The following is a 27,626-nucleotide window of genomic DNA, read 5'->3' as shown; positions in this document are numbered from 1 at the left end:
AGCAGTGCAGACGACGAAAGAACCCTTAAGCAATTCATTCAAAACGCTTCCAGAGATGCTGCTGGGAAATAAAACTCGTCCCACCTCTGCTGCAGGCAAAATCGAGACCCAAAATGTACCCAGGTACTATGATTTCCTATACTTGCCTTTGTAGCACAAGGATCCTCACTCCCATCTTCAGGCAGATCAAGTTCTCAGTACTTTTCCCCATCAGCTCTTGCTGCCATTTGCTTTGCTGTTTTGCTCCTTTGCTTTTACCTCAGTGTAAGAGGCTTTTTTTGTATTCAGATATTACTAGTCATGTCTTTTTGTGGTCTACCTCCTCTGGTGTTTAGTGATTGTTTGCTGTTGCCAGGAGAGAGAAGCAGTAGTGCACAGTGGCATCATGCATGAAGATGCTTATAAAATGAACATGAACCACATCAGTATGTATCCTTGAGGACTAATTATTTTAGGTTTTGATGAATGAGTTTGAAGGGTTCGGCTGACTTTCATTTCATTATCCTTGGCCACCTGATGTCATTGGGTGAGTAAATCTAATCTGGGAGGTTTCAAATTTTCCCTGTCAGTCTGGCACACTTAAATGGAGAAGCTCAAATGTAAAAGCAGTAGTTTAGAATATCAACCGGATGTAAGACCTCCTAATATAAATCTGCTTGGAATCACTTTAAATGAATGAAAAAGCCTTTAATCCCAGCACTTGAATTTAATACATGATTCATTGTGCACAGTATGAAAAACAGGATTTTTTTTGTTTGCTTATGTTTGTCTTTTATAAGTGGTACATCCAGAGACTCCAGAATTTCTTTTAATATTGCTCTATGTATTTTGTTCCAAGGCCCAGGTTGATAGAAAAGCATCCCCACAACCTGGTGCTACCACCACCATGCTCTATTGTTTTTCTACCAGTTTACAGAGTATCCAAATGGGATTTAATATGGCTTCTTAATAATTTTCCTTTGAAAAGCTTCTCTTATCTTGTGAAGATTCGTGACCTATATTCTCAATAAGGTCAATTTTCAGTCAACTTCTTCACAGTTTTTATACTATTTATAACAGTATGACAGTATGCACTATCTCTTTCTCTGCAGTCTTCTGTCTGAGCTTAGACCTGTGTGTGGAGCCACTGCACGCAGCTTGTCAAGGCAATCCCGATGTAGGGGTGGAAATCTGGTCCCAAGTGGAAGATCTGACCTGAGTGTGACACATTCTGAGAAAATCCCAAAGCCAGAGTGGCTGGAAAGGGAACTTCTAAGGCAAAAGGACAGACGACATTCATTCACTTATGGAGACAATGAGAAATTTACCCAGCACCATGTCCATAGTCTTTGCATCTCTAAATTCAAGGTAAATTGTCTGTAAGTTGTTTACATTATTTTCTGTAGCCTGTGTTTTTCAACCAGCGTTCATTGTAAAGTAGGTTGCTTCTACCATACCTTTCAGATATCTTGCCTTTTTTTGTTATGATATTATGGCCGCTCCACCCAGATAAAACCTTGCAATACCAAGGTCATGATTGCAGCCCTTGTATACCAATATGGTGCCAGTTTCTCTTACATAGTGATCACCTCTTAGCCATTATAAAAAATTAAGATGCAACAGGAATACTTTCAGAACAAGAACTGGACAATTTTGTTTATTTGTAAGAGTTGTTCTGATGACTTACGCCGACTGAATAGTCCTGAATTAATGCCAAAACAGAACAGATGGGATTTTGCATATAAAGTACATTTTCAACACCAGCAGCTTCATAGCTGCTATTTTTGTTTCTTAAAGCAGGGTTTATTCCAGTTTTCTATCTGGCTGTAGACCAGGTCTGGAAGAAACATGAAAAGGTAAAAAAGAGCCTGCAAGAGCTTTCTTAATACCTCATAATGTATGACCAAGATTTAACGCCTCAACCTTTATCTTATAGAGAGGATCTGCTTAAAGTTTAACCTTGTTATCTAGAAAGTCGATTTAATAATAATTTATTAATAGGAACAATTACTAATTCCCACTTAGTATTATATCACTAGAAATATGTTATCAATTATATGTTTTTTTTGTTTTGTTTTGTTTTGTTTGTTTTTTCCATTTGCAAACTCAAGATATGTCAAGGTGTCACTAGATATGCTAGATATAGACTGCATGAGTTAAAAGACTCCTCAGATGCAATAGCCAGAAAAACATTTTGAATCCAGTTAGAAATCCATTCATCCATTCAACCATTTATCAGCTGACGGGTAAAAAAGTCAACAGGGTCGATCCATGATGATCACTGGAATGGTGGACACAATATATTTTTGTAATTTACTTTACTTACAGAGTTCCTTCAGTTGTAAAAAGCCAAATTGAATTTTTTTTTTATTTTAGATGCAATGCCTCCTCTAACCCTATTTAAAATTTAAAGTAAACAATAAGTAGTTAATTTATGTGCCAGAATAATTCTACAGTCATCACATAATATACTCTGTAATATGTTATGACATTTACTTTAATTTGTCAATTAACTTGTGCAGTTATTCTGGCTAATTTGCACAGATATGACATATGACATGCTATTTTATTAGCTAGCTTAAGTTCTTTGAAAGTGAAGTGAAATGTTTTTGAGGGTGTCATAGACAATATTTTTTTCATCATATTCTGTTTTTGTACTTTTGCTGGCAATTAAGGTCCTTGAATGTCTGTGAAACCCAACACACTCGCGTCTTGATTCTTTGTATTCATCTTCTTCTAAAAATAAACAAACAATCCAAACAAATCTTGTCCAAAAATGTTGGAATGGCAAGGCTAATTCTGCTATGCACTTTGATTTGAAATGGTTTAACTGTGTTAACAGCATAGAACATGACACCTTTTGTTTGAACAAACCCTTTTGTTCGAAGTGATTAAAAATACAACGTCTGACTGTCTGGATGTTCTTGTTGCCCTGTTTGACTGATTGCATGACCAGTTATTAGCTCTGGATATCTGCTCTAGGTTTGAGCTCTGGGTTTCATAAGGAAAGGCTGCATTTGTTGCTAAGGATAAAACAAACATAAAGATCAGACAGCTGACTATGGATGAAAAGCAAGCCATTTTGCAGCTAAGAAAACAGAGAAAATCCATCAAAACCATTGCTCAAGCTGTGGGCATAGACAATTGGAATGTGCCAAAAATAACAGTTACTGACATCACCAACAACCTCCACAGAATAGGGTGAAAGTCTTACAATCCACTATTTGAAGAAGACTTTGAGAGCAGAAATATAGACGCCATACCACAAGATGTAAACCCCTCATCAGCGGTAAGCATCTGAAGACCAGATTGGAATTGACAAATTAGAAATACAGAGATGAGCCACAAAATTTCTGGGACAAGATGAACCTCTACCAAAGTGATGGAAAGTGCAAAGTGTGGAGGAAGAAAGGATCTGCTCGTGATCCAAAACATACAAAGTCATTGGTCAAGCATGGCGGAGGTAGTTTCATGACTTGGGCTCGCATGGCTGCTTCTTGAACAGGCTCATTAATCCTTATTAAAGAGATAAGTCATGGTAGTAGCAGCAGAATGAATTCAGAAGTCTACAGAAACATGCTGTCTGACAATTTACAGAGAAATGTGTCCAATCCAATTGAGAGGAACTTCATCATGCAGCAAGACAATGACCCAAATCGTATTTCCTGCACAACAAAGGACTTCATCCAGGGATAAATGTTGGAAGATTTTAGACTGCCCAAGTCATTTACCAGACCTTAATCCAATTTCACTTCCAGGATTTCACTTCCTGAATAGGAGACTGAAACCCCTCAAATAAACAACAACTGAAAGAAACTACATACAAAATAATTATTTTCTGTATATAACATTTTTCTGATGTCAGTGGGTAGTTTGATGCAGTTATTACTGCAATCAAATATTAGGTGTAAATTACTTTAATTGACTTAATGACCATCTGTTTCAACACTTTTGTTCACTTAAAAAATTGCATGGTCTGCCATCAGAAATACCATGTAGCATATCTAGATATAAATATGACTATGTGAAAGCAGAAATTCATCCTTTGATCATCATATTTATCTTTTGATCTCAAGCCCAAATGTCTTGTGTATAACAAAAAAAAAGAAATGACTAGCCTTGCAGTTCTAATACTTTTGGAAGGAAATGTATGCCTGTAAAGCTAATTAGCAAATTAACATAAACCTGTAAAGTACACATAACTGCACTTCTCAGGTCAGTGAGGTGAAAGTCTGTGCACTGGTTGTGCTTAATTCCTATTTCTTAAGCCTTTATACCAAATGAAAATAAGAATTATTTAAGTAAAAGATAAAAATAAATCACTAAGGAAGAGTTGCAAGACAAAATAGTTAGACATAATCAGGAAATAATTTATTGTTTTCCTTGGAATATTTTAGCCACTTACTCAGGCCTCATTTTTGTAATACTGTATTGCTTTTTTCCCACCATTTAATGTCAATTTGACTCTGATTTAATGCCATGTCTATGAGTTCAAAGATTAAACAGAAATGTCAGGCAGAATCACAAGATATGTGACAGCATGTCATTAATGCTGGTACACTATCTCTTAATAATTAATGTCATGACCAACCTGTCTGACCCATCTGTGCTTTTCTTCCATTTCTTGATTAGCCTCTCACTAGACAGGTTCATCTAAAAAGGCAGGCCAGCCTGTGCTTTTATCCAACTAGTTTCATTGTTGATGTATTGTTAGCAATATATAACACATAACACATACTATATGCTACAGACCAGTCTTTTCTGTCTAAATGTTTCCTGCAGCTAAACTGAAAATACTGAAAAGCCATGTTGCTAGGAAACCATGTCAAATTGACAAAAATCCTATTAACAAAGATATTGTCTTTTTTGTTTGTCATGGCTGTTTCCTTAACTACAAAAATCCTTGAGCCGCTGCCTCCACATTTTACCTAATTTATCCACCCAGTGGTCCTCCTGAAGCATTCGAATACATTTGAATACATCTCTCTGGTGTTTCTTTACCCATCTCTTTTTCATTCTTGTTAAATAGTGCTCAGAATTCATTAATTGGCTAGTAAGTGCAGACTTTTACTCGCCGTACCAATTTGAAGTGTGTGGTTTTTTTTTTATTATTATTTCACTGCAGTGTTCTTGTCCCACTCACCTTTGGCTTAAAATAACTCGAAATAAAATACAGCTTGTTAAAGCAGAGAAAAAATAATTGGCTTATATCACAGACATGAATGTGTGCATGCTTCATGCGCTTTTGCACAAATCATTTTTTTAACATTACTCAGGGAAATCTGCATTGATGAAGCAATGTGTAAGGTGCTGGTTTTGAATTCAGATGATGTTTATTGAAATCACATCATCAGTGAGAAAATATAAGATTTATTTCTTCGCTGTAGATTGAGCAGAAGGTGTCCCTTGAAAGTCTCACAAAGCTGAAATTAGCATTTGAGGTAAGGTGAATAAAATTTTGTCATATTGTGTGTAATGTACTTGCATTGCTATAGAATTGACCCAGGTGTCTCTTTGGGCAGGAGTTTGAAAAAGCTGGCACTAGATTTTTGGATCTCCCTCACTTCCGTCTGGTCATTAAGAAGTGTTTGGGTTTGCGTGCCATTGTAAGTCCCAGTGCAATTACCGCTGAAAGATGATATCACTGCCACTGTGTCATTTTTGTTTGTGTATGCAAATAACAATTCAATTATTTTCCATTTGACAAAACATTTTGCATTGTATCTGCTCTCTCACTTGCTGTTCCCCTCTGACCCCTAAAAATGCCACAGAACGATGCTCAAATCCATGAGCTCTTTATGAAGATTGATTATTCTGGACGAAGCAGCATTGGCTGGGTATGAATAATACAAAGCTATTTATATACTATTCACATCAGCTTACACAGTCAAAGGAGGGCTATTTTACCTAATGTACCGTCACATATTCTTCACACACTCTCATAATGAAGGACAGAAGATTGCACAAAATTAATAATGTATGAAAACAATACAGATAAATTCAGATGCCTCCATCGCAAAACATCTGATACAACTAAAAAGGCAATAGTCCGTGAATTTATTTTACTGAGTGTTAAAATTGTTTAAAAATATGTTTATAAAGTGCTGAGTTCTTAAGAAGAAAAACAATTAATTAAAAATAAAAGATAAAGGAAGCATTTTTCACACTTTATACCCATGTAAAGCTGTTGCCCCATCTGCTCCTTCATGCTGGTCTTTTTATGCCTGCATGCAGTTTTTACACATATAAATTAATTAAAACCCATTTTTTGAAGGATTTTTATTATGCTGCCATGTATACATAAATATTGTACAAAAAAACTTGCAAGAACAGTTAATGCTCAAGTGTGAGGCATTTGTAATTGCTTAAATTATTAATATTGCATGTTCATCCAATGACTCTTCACAAAAAAAAAGTCCAGAGAAACTGCTTTTAAGTAAACCTCTGTGACACAATTGACACTCAGTTAAATGTGAAGGCAAAAATGGCTCATGAATAAAATAAAGAATGGTAAAAGGTATCTACACTTAAACATACCGTACATACAAAAAATAAATAATTTTAAAGTATTAAAAGTGCTGATTCATCAGTGGATGGATCATCATTCCCAGCCCTACATATATTTAGTAGTCAGTTATAAAGAAAGTATAATGCTGTCTCAGACAAACCTAGATTTTGGATTGCTGGTTAGCTGATGTTTATTAGCCCCTTTGGAATAAATGATAAGGAAAAAAAATGTGTAAGTAAATAGCTAGCAAATTTAATGAAATTATAGAACTTTTCATCTAATTTAGTAATCTAATCTAATTTAGTAGCTAATTTAACAAAGTTTAAGTTACATTAACATAGTTCTTTAGATTTGCTGGCTAATTTTAAAGGCCAGTGATTTTACATACAAGGATGAACATTTTCCTAAATAAACTGATATTAATTTAAAATTTAAAAATTTAGCTAAAAAGTAAAAAATGAAAGCATTTAAAATCATGCTTTGAAAACCTCAAAATGACAGTGTAAGAAGTGAAAGTGTGTTTTATCTTAGAAATTTAATTAAGTAAGAATTCAATTTCAATATCTAAGTAAAGTATAGCTTTTCCAAAATAGTACTTTACAACATGATATAGATTTATCTAAAAAAACTTCTTTGAAACAGTGTCTACTGTTTAAAGTTCTATACAAAAAAAATGAAGTGTACTGAATATAATTTGTGCATTCATTTAGGATGAGTTCTGCACATACATGCAGCTGGAATACACAGAAAAAGAAGAGTCAGTGATCCGAGGTAAGCAGGCGGAATTCACGTTGCCAGCCAGTATAAAGCCCCTTACTCATGGTGAGCTCATTCTGAGGATTCATCCCACCCCTGATGGAGCCATAGTGACGGTCAGAGAAGATGGAACAGTCAACTACTGGAGCTCCAAACTTCAGATGAGAAAGAACAAAAGTGTTTTTGTGAGTAAACCTTTTGCTGTTCTGTGATATGATTAGTAATAATAAATCAATGTGACATGACAACAATCTGGAGGATATCCTGCACTCACTAAAGAACTTCATCAAGAAACTCTTTAGACACAAACAGACGCTTTAGCCAAAGGATGCTCATCAATCAAAGATCTTTGAATATTTTACTTTATTCTAACTATACATCCTGAACTCACAGATTTTAGTACTTCAGAATATCAGCATACAACTTCACATTTACAAAGAAGATAATACCAAGTGGCATAATATTGTAGCACTGTCAGTTTTAAACTCAAATTTGGCAAATTAATTAAAAAAGAATTCTTAATAATACTCATTTTAATAATACTTAAAATTATTTGAAATATTTTTTTTTCTATATGAATTTATGTTGATTTGTGTTATATACACTAAGTGACCAAAAATATGTAGACATCTGACCTAAAACCATGAACATTAAAGTGGAGTTGGTCCCCCATTGGTACTATAGCAACCTCCACTCTTCTGGGAATTCTTTCCACAAGATCTTGGTGTCTGTCTTGAGGAATTTGTGTGTATTCAGTAAAAAAAAGAGCATTTGTGAGTTAAGGCACTGATGTTGTATGAGAAAGCTTGGCTTACAATCAACATTCCAATTCATCCCAAAGGGGGTTAATGGGCTTGAAGTCAGTCCTCAGTGCAGACCAGTGGAGTTCATCCATACCAAACACGGGAAACCATGTCCTTATGTACCTTGCATTGTGCAGAGGTGTAACCTCATGCTGGAACAGGAGAGGGCCTTCCCCTTACCTTTTACCATAAAGTCTAACATTTCTGTTTGCTGTAGCATTAATTTTACCCTTCACTGAAACTAAGGGAAAAAAACAGCCCCAGACCATTATTCCTCCACCAGCAAACATGATTCAGAGAACACATTTCCACTGCTACAGAGTCCGGTAGAGGTGTGTTTTACTCCACTCCAACCAATGATTGGCATTGCACATAGTGATCTTAGGCTTGTATGCAGTTGCTTGGCCATTAAAACTCATTTCAAGAAACTCCCGATAGACAGGTTTTTTTTTTTTTTGCTTCCAGAGGCAGTGTTAAACTTTGTAATGGGTGATGCAACAGAGGATAGATGATTTTATGCACTACATGCTTCAGCACCCGGTGTTCCAGCTCTGTGAGTTTGTGTGATCTACTGCTATGGACTGAGCTGTTGTTGCTCCTAGACACCTCCATTTCACAATAATTGCACTTACAGTTGACCTGAGCAGCTTTAGCCAGGCAGAAAATTCATTAACTCACTTGTAGCACAGAGGGCATCTTATGACAGTGCCATGTTTAGTCACTGAGTGCTTCATTATGACCCATTCCACTGCAGTTGTTTGAGATTTCATGGCTATGTGCTATGGCTGTTAGAAATATATTTCAAACAAATAAATAGTATGTTTACTGCAATTTATGTATTCCTTTTTATAAAGTATGAGAGACCCATTGGACGGACACCAAAATGGGCCACAGATTTTATCACAATGCCGCAGTATAACAAGCTGATCATTGGAACAGGGTGAGTTATTCTTCATCTGTATGTGTATTTGTTGTATAAAATTTATCTTAAGGCCTTGAGTGGACAACAAAATGCAATGTAATACGCAGGTTTTATTGATTCCTTTGAAGAGGTCCAACTCCATCAGAACCATACCTGCCTCAGGTGTGGTTAAAATTAGGTTGTTTGCAAGAGCTTAAATTCTTATTGCCTTTTCCATTGATTAACATTTATTTAGTTTCCCGAGGATGTCTTAGAGAGGTCAGTTTATACCTTAGAGATAGTCTTCTTCATGTGCTTGAAATGTTCATATCATTTTCTATGCCTTAGGGACAGAGAAATCCAGCTGTATGAGCTTTCTTCACTCGAACCTTACTGTCAGATAAACTCCCTGGAAACCATGCCTCTTAAGTTAGACTACTGGTGAGAATATTTTCAGAAGCATATACCTTATGAGATAATTTACTGGAAAATGCAGTCAAGAACCCAACTTAAAAAGTTATTAAAACAGCCCATAATGCAATATTCACTGCCTGTCCTTGTAAAGCTATTATACATTTCAATATCCTTTTAATAAAAACCCAACACTTTCTTGTGCGATTAGTGGCTTTATTCCTGTCTTTATATAGCTATACTGGCCCTGATGAATGTGCTATCATATATGGTGATACTCAGGTAAGCATAGTTCTAATGAATCCACATTTAGGCCGAAGAGCAATGAAGTTCATGGCATTAGTTTGAATAATTATGTAGCTTTCTCATCCTAGGGCTGTGTGAATATCATACTAATGACATCTGTGGGGGAGACACTGAGGTAAACATGCATATTAATTATCCTCATTTGCTTTTAAAGACTTACTAAAGCAAGTCATGCATGGTTTCACATTCATAAATGAGTGTATTGAGATAGATATACCATATGGATGAATTCAATATATATTTATATCAGCCTCTTGATTAGGAAAACCTGCTTAATCATGATGCAGTGGAACAAAGCATAAAATTATGCAAGTGTAGGTCAAAAACTTCAATTAAGGTACACATCAAATATTAGAATGGGAAAAATGTGATCTCAGAGTCTTTAACCATGGCTTGGTTGTTGGTGTCAGATTTGAGAATTATATAAACATTATTTCACAAATCTTTAATTTTCTGGGACTGTCACACACAACAGTCTTTAGAGTTTATTCATAATGGTGTGAACAAGTAAATAGCATTTCTGCCAGCAGAGGTTTCAAGCTGGGGCTAGAGTTAGGTGAGCAAGTGCACAGACCTGTCTATTAAAGTGACTGGTGAGTGTATATAGGTTGTAGGTAAGACCAATCTAATGAATGCATCAATAAGAATTTCCAAAAATAGGTTAAATAAATCAGAGTTTAAAATATAAGCAAATAATTTTTTTATTGGGAAATTTAGACACTTTAAATACATCCTGATTTGTTCATATTTTTCTTAAATGTTCTATACCTATAATAAATAAATAAATAAATAAATAAATAAATAAATAAATAAATAAATAAATAAATAAATAAAAAGAAACCTTCAAAATTCACATTCACATACGGTGATGCTATAGAATTGCCTGTTTTGTTTTTGTATATTTTTCTGGCCTAGATAAAATGGTAGGATATGTTAGGAAGAAGGAAAGAAATGTTTTGAAATGTTTTGAAAGAAATGTCCCTGTTTTTGCATTTGTAATTCATCTCACAGGCAGATAAACCTACAAACTGCCCCTTTAAGCATCGCTTTATAATAATTTCCTTATAGGATGTGGAAGAAATTGACAAAGGTTGAAAATGTGCCCAGTATTGGCATTGATTATGCAGTCCAGTCTCCAAATGTGACATATATTAGATGGAAAGTCCATCAAGACTGGGTAACAGAGGTAAGAGGTTTTATCTGTAATACTATAAAGAAATTTCACTGGAGTATTTTATATAGCATTGCAGTCAAGCCTATTGTAAGAACATAACAGTAATTTATAGTGATAATTTGGTGGAAACTTTGTAGATTTTTGGAAATAATTGGAAATTGGGATTACATGATAAAATTTCATTTATTCCTTGTCATTTCAGTTGAAATATATTAAAAGCATTCCTGCCATTGTGTCCACGTCAAACCATGAAGACTCTGCTCTTGTTATTGGTAAGAAATAAAATGAACTTCTGTGCTGTTTTGTTCATCCGTAATGAGCACTAGTATGAGCTTTGACTTGAGTGGTTCAGACAGAATCTATCACAGACAAAAGGTTGCTTTCCACTACACTGCCTGAAGGAACAGAGTGATTATCATCTCCTTTTAATCCTCATTAAAGTCTGAAAATAGTATGTTTTTTTCTGTCTGGCCTTAAAGGATAGGTCTCTGCACTCATTCTGCAATTAATCCATTTTATTTATTGCCAGTCGAGGGATCTGTCAGGCACCTTGATGTAATGAAATTCCATATAATCTCATTTGAATAGCATGTCATAACACTGAAAAAGGGCTATGACTCACCTGTCGCCTGGTCCTCTGTGCATGTAGAAAATTCTGCACATGTCAGTATATGTGTCAGTGTTTAATACTATTACAGAGCTTAATTCCATTACTTTTTGGTATATTACATCTAAAATTGCTTTTAAATTTTTTTTCCAAGGTTGCATTCGTCCATCCACCAATGTTGAACAGCAATTAAAAGAGATTAAGGAGATGTGTGAGGGTAAATCAAAAAAAGGGACACTTAGCATCAGCAGCCCTCAGCTTCGAGCACCATGTGACCAGACAGTCTTTTCCATATATAAAGGAGTCAAGACCTTTGACCTCTGCAAGAAGCATAATCTGCTGGTGACAGGGGGGATGGACAGAATAATACGCATGTGGAATCCTCATGTTCCAGGGTGAGCACCTGAGTTGTACAATAAATAATAATGCCTCCTTCCTCTGACTAAAATGTAACTTTCTTTTCCCAAATTATGTTGTTATAATCTCACATATTGGACAAACATTATATAGTGTACCCCAATGCTAATATCTGTATTTGTATCTCTTAATGCTCCAAGTATCCAAATACGATCAGAATATGAGCTCATAGTTGGAGTGCACTCCTCATTAGCATCCCAGAGCATGGGGGGCTTTCTACAGTTGTTTTTAATTTTAAATGTGCGACCTCCCTGTTCTCAGGCATAGCAGCAATGTGTTTGATCTTTCTGGGTTCTGAATAGTGGTGGCACATCTATGTTTAATGCTCTGCCAATGATAGGAGGCCCACAGGCATTCTGAAAGGTCATACTGCACCCATCTTCTATCTCTGTATCTCCTCAGAGGATAGCCGCATTTTCTCCGTCTCCACAGACAACACTGCTAAGGTGAGTGAAAAATAGGAAATTTTGTTTTGACATGAAGTCCATAGCACAACTGGAGTTGCAAATGTTTATTCTCATGATGATTGAACTGACATACAAATTTGCCGGAAATAAGAGATTTGAGTCAAAAAAACAATATAGCTCAAAACCTCTAGGCTTGTAGATTTTAGCATGAGCAAGTGTCATATTAAGTAGGCCTATCTTCTCAGAAATTCACCCTAGTCCATTCATAAGGTAGCTATTAAAGGAAACACATCCAAAAAATTATAAATACATGGAATATATACAATTGTTTCTATTTTAATGAATACATATATGTACTTACCATGGTGTCACACAAACAAAATGATTCACATAAGAGTTTTAATTTTTTTTTTTTTTTAATAATACACTTATATAATAATGTTTCATATATCACCTTGTACTGTATGTGTTTTTAGTTTTTCATATGCTTACTTAAATTCAGTGTGCAATTTCTGGGGACAGCAATGTGAAATGCAACTTTTTTACATTATCACATATTTTGCACCAAATCTTCCATGGTAAACATACTGTATGTTCACATGTGAAATGTATGTGATTATATTGTAATTATGATTTAATTACAGAAGCAAATGAAGAAATAGTGTAAGCCTGAGTTTATAATACACTATATTGCCAAAAGTATTCGCTCACCCATCCAAATAATCAGAATCAGGTGTTCCAATCACTTCCATGGCCACAGGTGTATAAAATCAAGCACCTAGGCATGCAGACTGTTTTTACAAACATTTGTGAAAGAATGGGTCGCTCTCAGGAGCTCAGTGATTTCCAGCGTGGAACTGTGATAGGATGCCACCTGTGCAACAAATCCAGTCGTGAAATTTCCTCGCTCCTAAAAATTCCACAGTCAACTGTCAGCTGTATTATAAGAACGTGGAAGTGTTTGGGAACGACAGCAACTCAGCCACGAAGTGGTAGGCCACGTAAACTGACGGAGCGGGGTCAGCAGATGCTGAGGCGCATAGTGCGAAGAGGTTGCCAACTTTCTGTAGAGTCAATCGCTACAGACCTCCAAACTTCATGTGGCCTTCAGATTAGCTCAAGAACAGTGCGCAGAGAGCTTCATGGAATGGGTTTCCATGGCCGAGCAGCTGCATCCAAGCCATACATCACCAAGTGCAATGCAAAGCGTCGGATGCAGTGGTGTAAAGCACGCCGCCACTGGACTCTAGAGCAGTGGAGACGCGTTCTCTGGAGTGACGAATCGCGCTTCTCCATCTGGCAATCTGATGGACGAGTCTGGGTTTGGCGGATGCCAGGAGAACGGTACTTGTCTGACTGCATTGTGCCAAGTGTAAAGCTTGGTGGAGGGGGGATTATGGTGTGGGGTTGTTTTTCAGGAGCTGGGCTTGGCCCCTTAGTTCCAGTGAAAGGAACTCTGTATGCTTCAGCATACCAAGACATTTTGGACCATTCCATGCTCCCAACTTTGTGGGAACAGTTTGGAGCTGGCCCCTTCCTCTTCCAACATGACTGTGCACCAGTGCACAAAGCAAGGTCCATAAAGACATGGATGACAGAGTCTGGTGTGGATGAACTTGACTGGCCTGCACAGAGTCCTGACCTCAACCTGATAGAACACCTTTGGGATGAATTAGAGCGGAGACTGAGAGCCAGGCCTTCTCATCCAACATCAGTGTGTGACCTCACAAATGCGCTTCTGGAAGAATGGTCAAAAATTCCCATAAACACACTCCTAAACCTTGTGGACAGCCTTCCCAGAAGAGTTAAAGCTGTTATAGCTGCAAAGGGTGGACCGACGTCATATTGAACCCTATGGATTAGGAATGGGATGTCACTTAAGTTCATATGCGAGTCAAGGCAGGTGAGCGAATACTTTTGGCAATATAGTGTATGCTCGAGGCTGTAACATGTGCAAACTGAAATTCCTGTGCTCACGGTGTACTGGCATTCAGAAAAACAGAAATATATTGATCTGTACTGGATTTGAACATGTGGAAGCTGTAAGTGTTTTTTATTTTATTTTTATTTTTAAAAGATCTGGGACATCCAAGATCAGTGCTGTCTGTTTGATGCCCACCCAAAAGCGAGCTGTCTGCGGGGAGAGCTGTCGGCCTGCCTGTACTTCACTGGAGTGAAGAGCCTTTATGTAGCCACCGATTCACTCTTCTTACTCTCCCTTAAAACCAAGTAGGTTCTGTTATACAGTATGGTTTCATCCAAACACATTTATCAGCAGAAATAGTCCATAACGAGGAAAATTCTGTTTATTTGTCTTCGAAAAGCTGTCTATGATATGCACTGACACCTTACTTCTCATAAAAAAAACGAATCTAATATAACTATATATTTTTAATAATTATTATAAAAAAGGTTCTATAAAAAATTTAAAAACCTTACAAAGAACTCATGTTTAACAAAAGTTTAACAAAGCAACTGTAAATAAAGGCAAATATTTTTTTTGTTTTCTTTATTTCATGTTAAATTCAATCAATGTGCTGATGATGAATTGGAATGGAATTTTGAGTGCAATTTCCTCTCTTCACTTTTGGGAGTAATCAGACTTGCTAGAACATTACTTGTGGTTGGGATAAATAGGAACATATTTCTGTTCAGGACTATATAGAGTTCACACATACAGTAATTATTTATTAGTTTAAACATTATTTTTTTTATTGTTTTCATGCTTTTCATTAACTACTCATCTGTAATGTCAAAATATTTTGGTAAGTTCCCTATATTTAAAAAAGTCAATTGTCTGTTTAATAACATTAACAATCATTCACTTCGCCTAACAATGCCACAGCCGTCTGTGGCCAGGAACCCAAGAGAGCCTAATTGGCCCTGATCTCTGGGTGGAAAGAATGTCTTTCTCCTCTGTGGACCAGAGGACTAAGCTAGCCAACTGTGAACATCTATTAGCTCACTTAAACAGCAGTGATGGGAATTCTGTCTCTTTTCAGTAAGGAAAAATCAATTGACTTCTCATATGCTACGAATAAGAGAAGCTTCTTTCAACCTCTTAATGATTTTTTGCCTCCAAAACCATTTCAGTGAAATCTTACTTACCTTTAAAATAGCTATCTTTGTAGTAACTGTAAAGAAATCAAACAATATGCCTGTATCCATGTTGTGACTTGAAAACATAAATGTGAGCTTTATTTATCAGATGTCTTCATATTTATTTGCTTACTTCTTTAACCCACTGCACTGTTGAATTGTCAATTCTCATTCACCTGAGGTTTTGGTTTAATTTTTGACAACAGCAAATGACAATTGTTTCTTGCTGCAAGGCAGATCACAGGCTTATGTTAATGTGTTTGTTCTAATCTGTTAGTTTTTCTATGGTAACATATCATGGCACATGCTCCACATAATTCACACTAATATTAAACAGGTTTTAAAAGGTTTTGGCTGGTGTCTTCAGTGTGAACTTTGCATCAGTAGAGCTGTTCCTTTATTTTTTCTGCTATTGGAGGGGGTTAACTGTTTTTATAGCTGCCATCACATGAGTGATGAGTAATAGGAACTTGTTATGTTCCTATGCTACTTGCTTTGGACATTCAATGATGTTTATTTGACTACAAAAAGATAAAACTGTTGAAAGTAGAAGTGCAATGATGACATCCAATCATAGATATCTATAAGCTACTATATATAGAAGAAAGAAGTTCAATTGCCCTGTGATGTGACATGATAGCGTGTTTCACTCCTTGCTAATTAGCAACAATATATGATAAGAAATAATGAACTAGTTTAAGATAATCACCAAAGACTAAATTCTGATTTGATTTCTGTAGAGTTGAACCTGACTTGATGATACATATGGAGTTAAATAAAATGAACTACTATTCAATCTGCTTCCATTTTTTCTTTGTGTATATCAGATCACAGCCTGAAGGCAGCCATATCGTTTCCCATAAGGAGGCAGTGCTGTGCTGTGGGTACAGTCAGGAGTTTCGGCAGGTGGTGAGCTGCACCGAAGCATCAGTGAGTACAAATGAGCTTTCGGAAACACCTGTACAAAGCACACATTCCTCTGCTGATGTGATGAGGTACTGCCATGCACTGTGCGTGAACAGTACTGTGTTTGATGATGCGCTGTGTGTGAACAGCAGTGTGTCTGATGATCTACTGTGTATGAACAGCAGTGTGTTTGATGATGCACTGTGTGTGAACAGCCCTGTGTCTGATGATGTGCTCTGTGAGGATAAGGCTGTTTATTCTGAGACTTTAAAAGATTTTGAACACACATACCAATAAGGCAGTCATTTTGTAGCCAGGGACCTTTAACTGCAAATTCCCCAGACTTGAATGTAATCCCGATGTACAAATATTACACTCAATATGCAGTATAAATGTGTACAGTAATAACGTTGCTATTTTTTATGAGTAATAGAGCTTTTTATTCCTGAAATCATAACTGATAGGTTACATTCAATCCAACCTGACATTATTTATAGGCTTAGTTGATATCGGTTACAGAGGCTGGGATTATAGATAGATAGATAGATAGATAGATAGATAGATAGATAGATAGATAGATTAGATAGATAGATAGATAGATAGATAGATAGATAGATAGATAGATAGATAGATAGATAGATAGATAGATAGATAGATAGATAGATAGATAGATAGATAGAACTCAAATAATAATATGCATCACAGACCCCTGGGTTTCCTCAGATCCCACTTCAAGAGCCACTGCAATGGAATATCGTGTAGTGTACAATGCTGTTGTAAATCTGGACTGAATTTAAATTGTAGTGCTAGTTCAGTGCTAGAGCCAATGACCAGATAAATGTGATTTCAAAAACAAGGACTGTCAGAGAGCCACTCTTGGGCCCTTGTTCAAGGTGGGATGAAATGACCAACAAGCTCAGATAGGTGTGATGGTCAGGTGTTCACATATCTTGGCCCTATTGTGTAGCTTCAGTCAAGTGATTTTGGAAAAGTAGATAGGTACTGAAAAAACTAATACACATAAGTTATGTTATCAGAGATTCTCTGATATTTACATTTACAGTTACATAATTGCACAAAATGTAAAAGGAAAAAAGAGGAATGCCATAACAGCAAAATCATCAATTAGTAGAAGTATCTAGCTGACTAGTTAATGGGCATAAAGTGATCTATATAAAATTGAATAAATAAATACTTACATTTTGGCTTTAAATGTAAATATTAGTGTGTGTCATGCCACTCTGCACATTGCTGCTTAAATCCTGACTGATTAAGTATAAAAAACAACATGGAAGCTACATTCTGCGTTTTTGTTTGTTGCAGTCCTTTCTGACTAGGGCTTTCAAACATGAATTGGTCTATTTTAGATTGTGAAAGTCTGGGATGTGGACACAGGAAGTCAGCTCTTTGAGTATGGAGGCGCTCATGGAGTTTCTGCCATAACCTGCATGGCGTTTGATCTGAAAGGAAGAAGGTCTTTTTTCAGCCATGTGCATGAAATATTATCCCTTTTTGCTTTATTCTTTCCATTGTCTTAAATACTCTCTTTGTTTTAAAGACTTGTTACAGGTGGCAGAGATGGCTGTCTCAAAATTTGGAACTTCCACAATGGCCACTGCCTGAAGATACTGAGACGAGGTGTGGTAGGCTAAGTCAATTATAGGTTTGAAGACACATAAGAAAATATCCACAGGTCGTACAGCATTTTGGCATGCGTGCAGAGCAAAGACCATTTATAATCTCACCCTTACTTTTAATTCTTCATTTTTTACCTCGGCTTTACAACAATAACGAGCTGTATGTTTGAATAATGTTATTAATTGCATCCTAATTCAGCCCTAATGCAATAGTGCTAATCTGGCTAATCAAGTAAACTAATTATCTGAAGCAAATTTAGCCAATATTCTAAAGGAAGATATGTCTTAAGAAAAGTGGTTGAATTACTAAATTTGAAATAAATATATACACTTGCTGTCCTCTTGCTGTCCTGCACATCATGGCATTGTTTTTCTCATCTTCTGTCAAGTTTTGTTGAATCTGTACCCACTGTAGTCTTAGATACTTGTTTTTGACTGACAGACATAGGATCTGATGCAGTCTTCAGCTACTGCAGTCCATCCACTTCCAAGTCTGAGGTGTGAGGAGTTTTGAGATGCCTTTTTTCTCACCATGCTTGTAAAGAGTGGTTGTGTGCATCAGCTTGAACCTGTTTGGTCATTCTCCTCTCATCTCTCTCATCAACAGTGCTTTGGTTCACTGGATTTTTATTTTTTACTTTCTGTACTATTCTGTGCTAAACTGCTGTGTGTGAAAATCCCAGGAGACCAACAGGATTGAACTGCTCAATCCTGCCTGTCTGGAAGCAAGTATCATGCCATTATCATTGTCACTTCTTCATCACATCTTCACCTCATTCTGATATTTGATGTGAATATTAAATGATTCTCTTGACCTTTATTATATTATGCATTACTCTGTGGCCACATGATTGGCTTATTAAATATTTGCATGACTGTGCAGGCATACAGGTGAACAGTAAGTGTATTTTATATATAAATTTTTTTTATGTTGTGGATGTTTAATCATTTTTCCCACGTTAGTCTTTACCTATTATTCACAGGTTGTCACGAGCTTCCATAAAAAAATATATATGTAATTTCAGTTTAATAACATTGCAGTATGTGATTATATTAGTATTATTTACCTATAAATACTTAGGGCAAAACAAATGAGCTTGTTTGAAATATACTGTATGTGTGTGGTACGTTTTGTAAGAATACAGTTATTTGGATAGCTATCTAAATGGCCCAACTTGTTAGGGAAACCACCATGCTCACCAGCTCCTTGTAACGTGTTGATGTAAATTAATAAGAAGGTTCCTTTTTTCTCAACAGAGGATGAATGCCGTGAGATCTGTGACTGCTGTTATCTGCAAGTGCACAGGAACACGTGAGCCTATACTTCAGCTCAGCCTATTTATTTTCTCCTCTCATTTGTTTTTCACATTTTTAGCTGAATCATGGTTCACATTTATTCTGGCAGATTTGTGATGTCAGTTGGCTGGGGTCGAAGGATTGACGTTTACTTAGTGAGTATAAAGGCCCAAGGCAGACCAGCCTTCCCATTTCATATCAGCGTAATTCCCCAGATGGCTCTCATAAAAAGACTGACTGCTGTGACCTGCTTCCCTTCACTACTCTCCTGTTTATCGCTGTGCAGCGCATTTCCATTTTTCATTTACTGAATCTCTTGCACCTCTGCTCAGTGCTCTCTCTTCATTTTGCAGTGTATAATAATGCATTATTCAAAACACACTCCACAAGTTACAAAAAAAAAACTCACATCAGCTTATAACATGTGAGGGTGATTATATTGTAGAATATATGCATCAAATTTGTAAAGAGGTGGTTTTTTCACAAAAGGTCTTAAATGTTTTCCAGTGATACAAGACTAATCTTCTTTTCATCGCTTCTTAATGAACTGTTAACTTTCTACATTGAAAACATCTCAGGTTATGTATTTAACCCATTTCTCTGAGAAACGCTATGAGAATGCTTCTGCGAGTCCGATGTCTAAAGCAGCAGAATACAATTCAGGCCACGGCCGGTGGCATAGTCTGTTTGCTCAGTGGCATGGACAGCAAAGTTTTTTTACCGCCTTGGTGTCTAATCCCATGCCCTGATCCAGGTCTGTGAGCAGGTCAGCCTGGTACACCTGCAGAACCGCTATAGTGTGCAGGGATGCACCAACCTGACATACTGCCACATATGAGATCAGCTTGAAGGGCAAGGCAGGTTTTATTTCACGATAACACGGATGGAGGGGAGAGATAGCTCGGGGGATTGAGAGAGCTGCTCTGCTGACGCATGCAAATGCATGCCCAAATCTAACTCCTCAGAGCCAGATGCAGACAGCACTGGGTCCTTGTTTGGATCAGAAGTGGGGCCGTGCTACATCACCTGACCTCAAGTCATGTTTACACATACTTTAGATGCCACTCTTGCAGAAGCTTTCCCATAACGTCAGCACCATGACACAGCATTAAATTCCCTCAAATGGGACCCGCAAGGAATTCCTACAATGTGACAATGAATGTCTTGTCACTGAATGTCTCATATGCTTAATTCTTGCTTTTTCCTATTTGGACTACAACCTAGTTATACTGACTTAATAATAATAATATATAATAATAATAATATATAATAATAATAAAAATATATATAATAATATTTAATAATATATAATAATAATAATAATAATAATAATAATAATAATAATAATAATATAATAATATAATAAGTTAATAATATAACAATATAATATAATAGACTTAATAATAGTTAAGGGTAATGAGCAAGACCCTTAACTCTCAATTATTCAGTTGTATAAAATGTAAGTTGCTTTGGATAAGGGTGTCTGCCAAATGCCATAAATGTAAATGTAATTACAGTTGTTGGTGAAGTTGTTGAGGTCACCTCCCCCATAATGTATAATGAGATGTATTTTTTTAGGACATACTACATGACACTCATCATGTTCATAGGCCACAACCTTCATGGCAAGAAGATCTGGTAATGTACACACACACACACACACACACATATTTGAAAATCATGTTACCACTATCCCAAAAATATCTTTAAGAAATATGATGTATATTGCCTTGATTGAGTTATTGGCTGTCTGAAATGTTTCATTTTTATTTAATTGTTAAATAGAAAAAGGGACACAAAGAAGACATTTTGTGTATAGCCCAGTGCCCTCCTTCTCTGATTGCTACCGGAAGCTATGATGGAGAAATCATTGTGTGGAACGTGGTGTCTGGACACATCCTGTGCCGCTTCCTTACACCTCTGCCTCCGCACACAGACCAGGGTATCTTTGCCTTTTTTGTTTATTATTTAGAATCTCTTGCCATTTGTAATATTTATAGCAGTCTGAAAAATAGAATTGCTCCACATTTGACAGTTTTTATTTTACTATATTAAACTATAGGTTTTCCTAAACTGAAAAGGATTTCTCTTTTGCGTTTATAATTTAGTTCTAGAGTTTTAATCTGGTTAACCCCAACAGACTAACTCTACATTTACTATATAACCTCCTCAACTTATGGTTAAAAAAAATAGTAAAATATTAAAGAATTCTATGTTTATGATAGGAAAGTTGCAGCACTTCTCATCACCTCAGGTAAAAGTCCCTTAATTACAGCATTTAAACACAAGCATCGCTGTCATTGCTTCACTTGGCTGATCTCTGTTTCAGATGAATTAATCTAGTTAATTCAATTCTACTGACAAAATTTCATCTGTACATACTATGTAAATGCTCTCTATTGTTTTGATGATGATGTGAGGTATACAAATACTTGTTAGAAAAGCACACTTAACATTGGAGTTTTTAGACATCTTTATACATGTACACTATATTTCCAAAGGTTTTGGGACACCCAAACTTGACTTTGCCTGCATCTGAGTCCTGACCTCAACCTGATAGAACACCTTTGGGATGAATTAGAGCGGAGACTGTGAGCCATTCCAAAACTGGGATGTCTGCCTTTACATGCACATGAATTTAATATGAAGTTGGCCTGCCCTTTGCAGCTACAACAGCTTCAACTCTTCTGGGAAGGCTTTCCACAAGGTTAAGGAGTGTGTTTATGGGAATTTTGGACCATTTCACTAGAAGTTTTTGTGAGGTCAGGCACTGATCCTGGATGAGAAGATCTGGCTCACAGTCTCCACTCTAATTCATCCCAAAGATGTTCTGTCAGGTTGTGGTCAGGACTCTGTGAAGTTCCACACCAAACCATCCATGTCTTTATGGACCTTGCTTTGTGCACTGGTGTGCAGTCATGTTGGAACAGGAAGTGGTCATCCCCAAACTGTTCCCACAAAGTTGGTAGCATGAAATTGTCCAAAATGACTTGGTATGCTGAAGCATTAAGAGTTCTTTTCACTGGAACTAAGGGGCCAAGACCAACCCCTGAAAAACAACCCCTGAATTCAATGATTTGTAGGGGTGTTCCAAAACTTTGGGAATTATAGTGTATTTACAGTTACATTTGCCCAAAATGAACTTAGATTAGAAAGCAAAAGATATTTACATTTCTTTGAGTAGAGATGTACAAGTATATCAGTGGCAGTATATTATTATTAAGTATATTAGTAAACAATGTATACATATTAGGGGTGTACTCACTTTTGTTGCCAACGGTTTAGACATTAATGGCTGTGTGTTGAGTTACTTTGAGAGGACAGAGTGTCATTTCTTCAGTGTTGTCACATGAAAAGATATAATAAAATATTTACAAAAATGTGAGGGGTGTACTCACTTTTGTGAGATACTGTATATAGCTGAGCAAAAATCACATCTTAAATAATATGTAAAATAATATGATTATTAGATTTTTCTTTCAGTTTAAGCTTAAACTAGTTTTGTTCTTCTGATTTTATATATTTTATCTTCTCCTTTTTTTATATAAAGAAGCAAAATGATCTGCCAAAAGAATATGAAAATTAAAAGCCTGAAATTTGTAAAGGCATCCCGAAAATGCTGAATAGAGGATATCATCTTTTTGTTTTGCACTGTGAAACTGAAATCTGATTTAGAAATAGGATACGATGACAAGGGAACAAGCTATTTGAGTTTGTCTAGGATTCAAGCAGGGATTCACACACAGGGACCAATTTTTTGTATGGAAACAGAAAGTGCATGTATAATAGGTTGCTTGCAGTTCTTTAGCTCTGTCTCTCAGTCTCTCCTCTCCAGACATGCTTTCTCTCACACAGAGCTGTTTTTTAATGAATCACTTTTTTGGTCTATTTTGAACTGGTCATTGCTGTGCTATGCTTTGCTTCCTCTCATACCTCAGTTCTTCACAGTAAGAACTCTCCTCCATAGGGGTTGATAGAAATGACTTTTCAGAATACACTTTAATATCATTTTGTGTATTTGAAGCTAGGGCTATACTGTCACACAGACCCTGGTTACATCCTGTTGTTTCATACAGATGTTGTGTATCAGGAATAATGAGGGGGCATTCAACTACAATATATGGAAGCATATCTGCATTACTGGGGCTGTTATATAAAATGAAAACGCATCTCTTAGCAACGTACTTTAGCATGCACTCTATACATAAAGATATATAGATCAACCATTTCTATTTTTATAAGATAACTTATGCTCCTTTTAATTAATATACTAATTGTCATTACTGAAAAATGAATATTTATATCTTGATTTTCCTCTGTATGCGTAGTTGTGAACAGGAGTGTGCTGAATCTCGTCTTCTTAAAGACCCGGGCGTTAGATTCTGCCTTCACTTCAGCTGCGTCTCTCCTGTCCTCTGGGGCTGAAGGTGAATCTCACTAAATTTTATGTCCATTGGGTAAAATATAAAATGTGTAAAGACCGCTGTGTGAGTTCACATAAAAGATACATTCAGCTCATGATTTATCACACAAGATAAATTTTCTCAATATTACGTGTTTATACAGTCTGTAATACTGGTTTGTGGATTGCATCAGTATTTTGAAGCATATTTGACATTCTATAGGTGATGTTCATTTCTGGAACGTGTTGAATGCAGGGAAATATTTTGCATCTTTTAAGGCGGTATGTCTCGTCATATTTCTTCCCCTCAAATGCTCTCATAAGCCAATGAGAAAAATAAATATTCACAGATTTGTTGATTTTTCAGTCTAGACATGAGCAGCAGGTGACAAAATTGGTTGTCACACAAGATGACCGTCTCCTATTTGCTGCCGATCATGTCGGCTACATCTATGTTTATGACATTAAGGAGTGTGCCATCACGAATGAACAAAAGCCTCCAAAAAGTAATGCTCTTTTCTTCATGCTCAGAAATTCTGCTGTATTGAATCACGATGTGATTCTAGGAATTTGATTTAATATCACTGCTTTCATTCCAGCCATGAACTTCTGGCGAGCACACATTAACAGCATCACTGGGTAGGTAGCCGGGCATTGTATTTCGTTCTTACTGCTCGTGTTCTTTCAAAAAGCCACAGCAGTACTGATTTATGCTTCTATTCAAGCTTGCAGATCATCGAGAATGACCAAGTGCTGCTCACTTCCTCTCTGGATTGTACTGTACGCTTATGGAGCATCCATGGAGAGTTTATAGGTATATTTAATGTCTATATTCAATACTGCCTTTCTCATCGTCCTTTATCTCTGGATCACTGTTCTTATTCAATAGCACTATTATTGGTATTTTAATATATCAATTTGTCATTGATGCCTTGGCATTCCAGCAAAGTTAGGATTGGTGTAAAGCATACACATTCTTGCGTAGGAAGTGGTTATGTTGAAATCAGGGTTTCCAGATTGGATTCACAGTTTCCTGTCCAGTCAGAGTTTAAAAACTTTCAGTGAGACAACTTTTATGAATATTCTATTATAGGGGAGCTATAGGAAAAACATTTTCACTAGGCTGTGTTGTTAAATTCGGAATTGATTTTCTGTATGTTAAAAGTGTATTATTTACATGGAGCTATTTTTTTAGCTATTCCCACATCGTAAACCTTAGACTGTGCAATGGCTGCTGAAAGCTTTGATTTTAAGGACACATTCAGAACAAAAACATTCTCTCAACCTCAACCAAAAGTAAAGAAGCCCTAGAGGTGCTGCAATGCATCAGGCAATCAGCAAGTTATGCCACACACAATAAGCAGAACTTTGGATTCAAAGCAATACAAAATCAGTAGTTAGTAGAGCATAATGAAGATAGTAGGGAACAGGGATAGTGTCCCCTAACGTTCAAGGGTAAAGTCATAGGTATAGATCTACATTACATGGCCAAAAGCTTTCGGAGTGCTGAACATGTCTGTGTAAACCTTCCCCCAGACTGTTGCCACAAGATTTGAAGCACACAGGATGTCTTTGTATTCTGTAATATTACAGATACAATTTACCTTCACTGGAACTAAGGGGTCGAAACATGCTCCAGAATGACAATGCTCCTGTGCACGAAGCGAGAGCTCCATTGGGGCATGGTTTTTCAAGTTTGGTGTGGAAGAAATCCTGTGAGTGTCTTGCATACTGCCCTGACCTTAATCCCACTTAACACCTTTAAAATGAGCTGGAACACCAAATGCACCTCAGGCCTTCTCCCCAGCCACAGAGCCTGATCTCACTAATGTTCGTTTGGCTTAATAGGCAAATCCCCACAGAAATGCTTCAAAATCTAGTGAAAAGCCCTCAGAAGAGTGAAGGGTATTATAACAGCGAAGGGGAACTAAATCTGGAATGGGGTGCTCAACATGCACATATAGGATTGCATCTCATGCATATTTACAACTTTTAGGCTGTGTTCATGGATCAGAGGGCAGGACCGACACAAAATGTTTTACGTACTTCAGCTACAAACCGGCAAAGCTGTATGCCAAATCTGAGCGTCTGTTAAGCAAGAAGGAAAATACAAACTGAATGTGTGAAAAACAATTTTCAACACATATAGAATGTATGACTTTGTAATTACAATATGTAATATATAATGTAATTTTGTGGTGTTGTGTTCACTGCTGAGAGGAAATTTACTCAGCAGGGAAGCCAGCCATCAAACATTACACTATTCCAAACTAGACTTTATGGCGGCAGGTACTAGTTTCGCAGCTCTGAGTAGGATGTGTATGTCTTACTTTATAGAAATGTTACTTATCTGATAGTGTTGTAGTGTATGTCATAAGTGATATACCATATAAATAAAACATATATCTATATCGACACATTTGCAAATTCATATATATAAATAATACAGGAACCTTTGGGCAGCCTGAGCAATGGAGCCTCCATACTGCATCATCATGGCAGCACCCTGCTGTTCCCTATGAGGTTCTTGTAGATCCTCTGAGCATGCCAGCACACACTATGCTCAAAGGCAATGTAACCTCATTAGATGAACCCAGCTCTACAAAAACTGAAGACACAAGCAGTGAGGTACCATCATTCAATGCTAATAATATACATAGGATGCTATAAGACTAAATATAATGTTGCTGAGATTAAATGTATTTTATTATCTCTTCATATGTTTTCAGTCTTATGGTATGGTGTGCCTATATCTTTAATGAAGCTTCGGTGTCTTTGCAGTTCGATTCTCGCACCAAAATCAAATCCCCCTTGCCAAGCTCTAGTGACCAAAACATCAGGGGAGAGATTAACACTGCTTTTTATCCTGAATGTGGGAAACGGTGAGCTTGTTTCTTAGCCTTTACAATGCATGTTACTGTTCCACTATGGTGAAACATGACCCAATGTTCTGTGAATTGCTTTTTCCCCTCTGGCATTGCAGACTGCGACATGAAATATTCAAGCACTCTAACAAGCCCCTGAACCATGGGGGCCTTAAGGCCTACCACAATCTGAGGTATTTCGAGGTTGTTAATGTCCCTACTACATGTGAGAAGCCAGACCTCTCGCTCGCAGGGATCGACCCCTTCAGAAGCAGCTCACTGGATGAGAAGACTGCAGGAGATTCATGACTGCACGCAAAAGAATAAGATTACTATATGGATTATTCTAAAGACACAGCAGCCACACTAAGAAGCAGAGAACATGCAAAACTCCACACAGACATTAACCCGAGTCCAGGAACAAAGCAGAACCCTGGAGCTGTGAGGTGCAATGATAATCCCTAGTTAATGATGCTTTAAAGCTACTTTAAAATAGTCTGCACTTTTCAGTTTTGAATGCAAAATATCACAAAAATGCAAGAATTGCTATTATATTACTGATTTATTTATTTTGACCTTGTTTGTAGTAATTGTTTTTTTTGTCTGCATAAAGCATGCATTTTATTTAAAATTTCTGAAAACAAAATGCAATAAACATAACCAATAAACAGTCAGTGAACATGTACTTCATTGTATATTGAAAAAAAGTCATAAAAATTACAAAGAAATAAATGTTAATACTTAGCACTACTCTTAACATGCTACGTAAGCATAGAACCATGATGCTTTAAAATTAGGAAGTTCTTACAGTGTAAAATATAGGTGGTTTATGCAGGAGGGTGCTCTTGCAGGCAGTATCTATTGTTGCTGCTTTTTCTTTTCTTTTTTTTTGATAGAATTCTGGTACACATCACTCAGACATTTTGTTTGAAATGAAAAATAAGAAAACAAATCAGACTTTATAGACAAGTACTTATTCAATGTCTGAACAATAATTACAAATGCAATATGTTCTGTACTGTTACTATTCTTTCATTTGCAGTTAGCATTGGTTTGTTTTAATATTTGTATTTATGTCTTATCGGCATTGTTAGAGTAAAAATTATATTACTGCAAAATTATTACATGCATCTTGAATATAATTTTTTTCCAG

General features: G+C 36.5%; 1 protein-coding gene across 1 annotated transcript; it reads left to right on the top strand.

Moving 5' to 3' along the window:
- The first annotated feature begins 3 nt into the window (after positions 1-3).
- Positions 4-27,626, top strand: wdr95 (WD40 repeat domain 95). Its single transcript, XM_058413085.1, has 30 exons — positions 4-123; positions 1,092-1,347; positions 5,367-5,420; positions 5,502-5,585; positions 5,751-5,816; positions 7,198-7,428; positions 8,901-8,986; positions 9,296-9,388; positions 9,595-9,640; positions 9,733-9,779; positions 10,733-10,850; positions 11,041-11,110; positions 11,600-11,840; positions 12,203-12,308; positions 14,347-14,498; positions 16,196-16,298; positions 17,642-17,748; positions 17,833-17,912; positions 19,169-19,223; positions 19,317-19,362; positions 20,786-20,845; positions 20,993-21,149; positions 23,536-23,634; positions 23,833-23,891; positions 23,977-24,115; positions 24,209-24,248; positions 24,335-24,423; positions 26,059-26,237; positions 26,391-26,491; positions 26,593-27,626. Exons 1-30 carry the CDS (start codon positions 56-58, stop codon positions 26,780-26,782), a joined length of 3,222 nt encoding a protein of 1,073 aa, XP_058269068.1. The 5' UTR covers positions 4-55; the 3' UTR covers positions 26,783-27,626.

The sequence above is a fragment of the Hemibagrus wyckioides genome, linkage group LG17, assembly GCF_019097595.1.
Source record: "Hemibagrus wyckioides isolate EC202008001 linkage group LG17, SWU_Hwy_1.0, whole genome shotgun sequence".
NCBI classification, from domain to species: Eukaryota; Metazoa; Chordata; class Actinopteri; order Siluriformes; family Bagridae; genus Hemibagrus; species Hemibagrus wyckioides.
This window is presented reverse-complemented; position numbering and strand designations above follow the sequence as displayed.

What these genes read in the sequence shown, in the direction of transcription:
- wdr95 (XM_058413085.1), top strand. Translation starts at nt 56, where the DNA reads ATGCTGCTGGGAAATAAAACTCGTCCCACCTCTGCTGCAGGCAAAATC. An exon ending in CCTCTTAAGTTAGACTACTG is followed by an intron (nt 9,389 to 9,594) that starts GTGAGAATATTT and finishes GTCTTTATATAG; the next exon opens with CTATACTGGCCCTGATGAAT. An exon ending in TGAGCTGCACCGAAGCATCA is followed by an intron (nt 16,299 to 17,641) that starts GTGAGTACAAAT and finishes GGTCTATTTTAG; the next exon opens with ATTGTGAAAGTCTGGGATGT.